The 5,052-nt window shown below is 56.4% G+C and overlaps 1 protein-coding gene across 1 annotated transcript; it reads left to right on the plus strand.

Moving 5' to 3' along the window:
* Nucleotides 1-214: 214 nt before the first annotated feature.
* GCK (glucokinase (hexokinase 4)) lies at nucleotides 215-2,966 on the plus strand (the record flags this gene model as incomplete). The annotated part of the gene is made up of 6 exons (XM_009074421.1): nucleotides 215-369; nucleotides 866-985; nucleotides 1,069-1,164; nucleotides 1,808-1,907; nucleotides 2,390-2,573; nucleotides 2,729-2,966. Coding segments are annotated over 6 exons (893 nt in total), but the record flags the coding sequence as incomplete, so codon positions are not given.
* Nucleotides 2,967-5,052: the final 2,086 nt, after the last annotated feature.

Here is a 5,052-nt window from a genome sequence, read left to right on the forward strand (position 1 = left end):
ACTGTGTGTGTGTCCTGGTGGATCTCATGTGTTTCCTGTGCCCTTCTGGTCACCACATGTGTCCTGGTGGATCTCAAGGGGTTTCCTGTGCTCTCCTGGTCACTGTGTGTGTCCTGGTGAGTCTCAAGGGGTTTCCTGTGTCTCTTCTGTGTGTCACCTCCTCCTGGACCTCCCCTGAGGTTGTCACCTTGACCCACCTCTCATGGCCTTGCAGAGGTTGGAGATTTCCTGTCCTTGGACCTTGGTGGCACCAACTTCCGAGTGATGCTGGTGAAGGTGGGGGAGGGGGAGGAAGGACAATGGAAGGTGAAGACGAAGCACCAGATGTATTCCATCCCTGAAGATGCCATGACTGGGACAGCTGAGATGGTGAGTGTGGCATAGGGGGCATCTTGTGTCCTCTCCTGGTCACCACGTGTGTCCTGGTGGGTCTTGGGAGGCTTTTTGTGTCCTCTCCTGGTCACCATGTGTGTCCTGGTGGGTCTTGAGAGGCTCCTTGTGTCCTCTCCTGGTCACCACGTGTGTCCTGGTGGGTCTTGGGAGGCTTTTTGTGTCCTCTCCTGGTCACCATGTGTGTCCTGGTGGGTCTTGAGAGGCTCCTTGTGTCCTCTCCTGGTCACCACGTGTGTCCTGGTGGGTCTTGGGAGGCTTTTTGTGTCCTCTCCTGGTCACCATGTGTGTCCTGGAGGGTCTTGAGAAGCTTCTTGTGTCCTCTCCTGGTCACCACATGTGTCCTGGTGGATCTCAAGAGGCTTCCTGGTCCCTGTGACCTGAGTAGTGTCCTGAGGAGCCGCTGGTGGGGACAGTGTCCACCCCTGTGTGGTGGGACAGCCCCTGGTGAAGGTTGGGACCTCCTGTCCTGCAGCTCTTTGACTACATCTCCGAGTGCATCTCTGACTTCCTGGACAAGCACCAGATGAAGCATAAAAAGCTTCCCTTGGGCTTCACCTTCTCCTTCCCCGTGAGGCACGAGGACATTGACAAGGTGAGGAGGTGTCCCCAGGCCCTGGAGGTGTCCCCATGTCCCACCTGCGCCCACAGCGACGTCTCCATCTCCTCCCACTCCAGGGAATCCTCCTCAACTGGACCAAGGGCTTCAAGGCCTCTGGAGCAGAAGGGAACAATGTGGTGGGACTGCTCAGAGATGCCATCAAACGCAGAGGGGTGAGAACTTCCAGGGGTGGAGGACACCACCAGGGGCACCAAGGTGGGAGGGACACCAAAACCACCAGCTGTGCCCATGATGGGACCACTGGAGTCTGATGTGTCCTACTGGAGCCCAACTGTGTCCATGATGGGACCATTGGACCTTGGTGTGTCCCCAGGACCACTAGATCCCAGTTGACCCCATGATGGGACCACTAGACCCCAGTTGCCCCCCACGCTGACCCCATGGACCTCAGTTATCCTTTGGTAGGTTCTGAGGTGTCCTACCGGAGCCCAACTGTGTCCATGATGGGACCACTGGACCTTGGTGTGTCCCCAGGACCACTAGATCCCAGTTGACCCCATGATGGGACCACTAGACCCCAGTTGCCCCCCACGCTGACCCCATGGACCTCAGTTATCCTTTGGTAGGTTCTGAGGTGTCCTACTGGAGCCCAACTGTGTCCGTGGTGGGACCACTGGAGCTTGGTGTGGCCCCAGGACCACTAGACCCCAGTTGCCCCCCATGTTGACCCCATGGACCTCAGTTATCCTTTGGCAGGTTCCACCCCACAGATGTCTCACCCCCCACCCCTCCCCTTGAGGACCTTCCACCCCATCCCCACCCTGGTGACCCCCACGGTCCCCTGTCCATCTCCAGGACTTCGAGATGGACGTGGTGGCGATGGTCAACGACACGGTGGCCACGATGATCTCCTGCTACTACGAAGATCATCGCTGCGAGGTTGGGATGATTGTGGGTAAGATGTCCCTTCTGCAGGGCCACCTGGCCAGGCCTGGGGTGGCCCAGGGGCTTCTGCTGCCTCCTTGGCCTTCTGGGGGGGCCCCACTGAGGTCAGGGAGGTGGGAGCTGCTCCCTGGGGAGGTCACCAGGGGTTGGGACACCCACTGGGGTCAAGAGGTGGCAGAACGGAGGTGGTGGTGGCATCTAGGGATGGTCACCATGGCTTGGGGTGTCCCAGCGCAGCGGTGGCACCACGAGAAGATGCAGAGGTTGGATAAGGCCTTGAGGAACCTCTAGTGGGAAGTGCCTGGTGGAACTAGATGATCTCCAAGCTCCATCCCAACCCCTCAGCCCTCTCTGACCTTTGAGACCTTCTCCAACTCTTCACCGTTGCCCTCTCCAAGCTTCTCCCAGCTGGGCTAGGAGTGCTGGGGTTGGCTTGGTTGGTCCATCAGCACCAGCAGAAGGACCTTGTCCCACCAGTTGGGCTCCCCACAGGGACTGGTTGCAATGCCTGCTACATGGAGGAGATGCAGAACGTGGAGCTGGTGGAAGGGGACGAGGGCAGGATGTGTGTGAACACGGAGTGGGGAGCGTTCGGCGCCTCGGGGGAGCTGGATGAGTTCCTCCTGGAGTACGACCGCGTGGTGGACGAGACCTCCCTTAACCCCGGTCAGCAACTGTAAGGAAGAGGAGAGATCCAGTTCCTCTGGGTGTTCCCCCCCAACCTGCCCCGAGAAGGTCCTTCACCCCACCCAGGAGAGGAGGAGCTGGGGGTGAAGCAGGTCGAGGTGCCACCAAACGTTGGCGTTGATGGTTGTGTGTTGGCCCATCAAGGTATGAGAAGATCATCGGGGGGAAGTACATGGGGGAGATCGTCAGGTTGGTGCTGCTCAAGTTGGTGGATGAGAACCTGCTCTTCAATGGAGAGGCCTCGGAGAAGCTCAAGACTCGAGGGACCTTCGAGACGCGATTCATGTCCCAGATCGAGAGGTACCAGGGCTGGGGGAGGAGATCAGAACAACCAGATGGGTCACCTGGGACCTGTCATCCCATACCAACCTGCTTGGATTGACCCAATGAGGTTCTCCATCCCATCACCCTCTTCATCCACCCCATACCATACTGAGGCATCTCCACCTACCTCATACCAAGGTTCTCCATCCCATCACCCTCTTCATCTACCCCATACTGAGGTTCTCCATCTCCACTCCACCCATACCCATGTTCTCCATCTCCACCTACCCCATACCAAGGATCTCCATCCCATCACCCTCTTCATCTACCCCATGCTGAGGTTCTCCATCTCCACCTACCTCATACCAAGGTTCTCCATCTTCACCTACCTCATACCAATGTTCTCCATCTCCACCTACCCCGTACCAAGATTCTCCATCCCATCACCCTCTCCATCTACCCCATACTGAGGTTCTCCATCTCCACTTCCCCCACACCAACGTTTTCCATCTCCACCTACCCCATACCAAGGATCTCCATCCCATCACCCTCTTCATCTACCCCATACTGAGGTTCTCCATCTCCACCTACCTCATACCCATGTTCTCCATCTCCACCTCATCACCCTCTTCATCCACCCCATACCGAGGTTCTCCATCTCCACCTACCCCATACCAATGTTCTCCATCCCATCACCCTCTTCATCCACCCCATACCGAGGTTCTCCATCTCCACCTACCCCATACCAATGTTCTCCATCCCATCACCCTCTTCATCCACCCCATACCGAGGTTCTCCATCTCCACCTACCCCATACCAATGTTCTCCATCCCATCACCCTCTTCATCCACCCCATACCGAGGTTCTCCATCTCCACCTACCCCATACCAATGTTCTCCATCCCATCACCCTCTTCATCCACCCCATACCGAGGTTCTCCATCTCCACCTACCCCATACCAATGTTCTCCATCCCATCACCCTCTTCATCCACCCCATACCGAGGTTCTCCATCTCCACCTACCCCATACCAATGTTCTCCATCCCATCACCCTCTTCATCCACCCCATACCGAGGTTCTCCATCTCCACCTACCCCATACCAATGTTCTCCATCCCATCACCCTCTTCATCCACCCCATACCGAGGTTCTCCATCTCCACCTACCCCATACCAATGTTCTCCATCCCATCACCCTCTTCATCCACCCCATACCGAGGTTCTCCATCTCCACCTACCCCATACCAATGTTCTCCATCCCATCACCCTCTTCATCCACCCCATACCGAGGTTCTCCATCTCCACCTACCCCATACCAATGTTCTCCATCCCATCACCCTCTTCATCCACCCCATACCGAGGTTCTCCATCTCCACCTACCCCATACCAATGTTCTCCATCCCATCACCCTCTTCATCCACCCCATACCGAGGTTCTCCATCTCCACCTACCCCATACCAATGTTCTCCATCCCATCACCCTCTTCATCCACCCCATACCGAGGTTCTCCATCTCCACCTACCCCATACCAATGTTCTCCATCCCATCACCCTCTTCATCCACCCCATACCGAGGTTCTCCATCTCCACCTACCCCATACCAATGTTCTCCATCCCATCACCCTCTTCATCCACCCCATACCGAGGTTCTCCATCTCCACCTACCCCATACCAATGTTCTCCATCCCATCACCCTCTTCATCCACCCCATACCGAGGTTCTCCATCTCCACCTACCCCATACCAATGTTCTCCATCTCATCACCCTCTTCATCCCCCCCATACTGAGGTTCTCCATCTCCACCTACCCCGTACCAAGATTCTCCATCCCATCACCCTCTCCATCTACCCCATACTGAAGTTCTCCATCTCCACTTCCCCCATACCAATGTTCTTCACCTCCACCTCCCCCATACCAGTGTTCTCCATCCCATCACCTTCTCCACCTACCCCCTACCAATGTTCTCCATCTCCACCTCTCTCATACCAATGTTCTCCATCTCCAACTCCCCACCTCTCTCATACCAATGTTCTCCATCTCCACCTCCCTCATACCAAGGTTCTCCATCCCATCACCCTCTCCACCTACCCCATGCTGAGGTTCTCCATCTCCACCTACCTCATACCAAGGTTCTCCATCTCCCCCTCCCCCATCCCAAGGTTCTCCATCTCCACACCAACCCTCTCTACCTCTCCACGTTGACGTTC

This window comes from Acanthisitta chloris, unplaced genomic scaffold (assembly GCF_000695815.1).
Source record: "Acanthisitta chloris isolate BGI_N310 unplaced genomic scaffold, ASM69581v1 scaffold14105, whole genome shotgun sequence".
In the NCBI taxonomy this organism is placed as follows: domain Eukaryota; kingdom Metazoa; phylum Chordata; class Aves; order Passeriformes; family Acanthisittidae; genus Acanthisitta; species Acanthisitta chloris.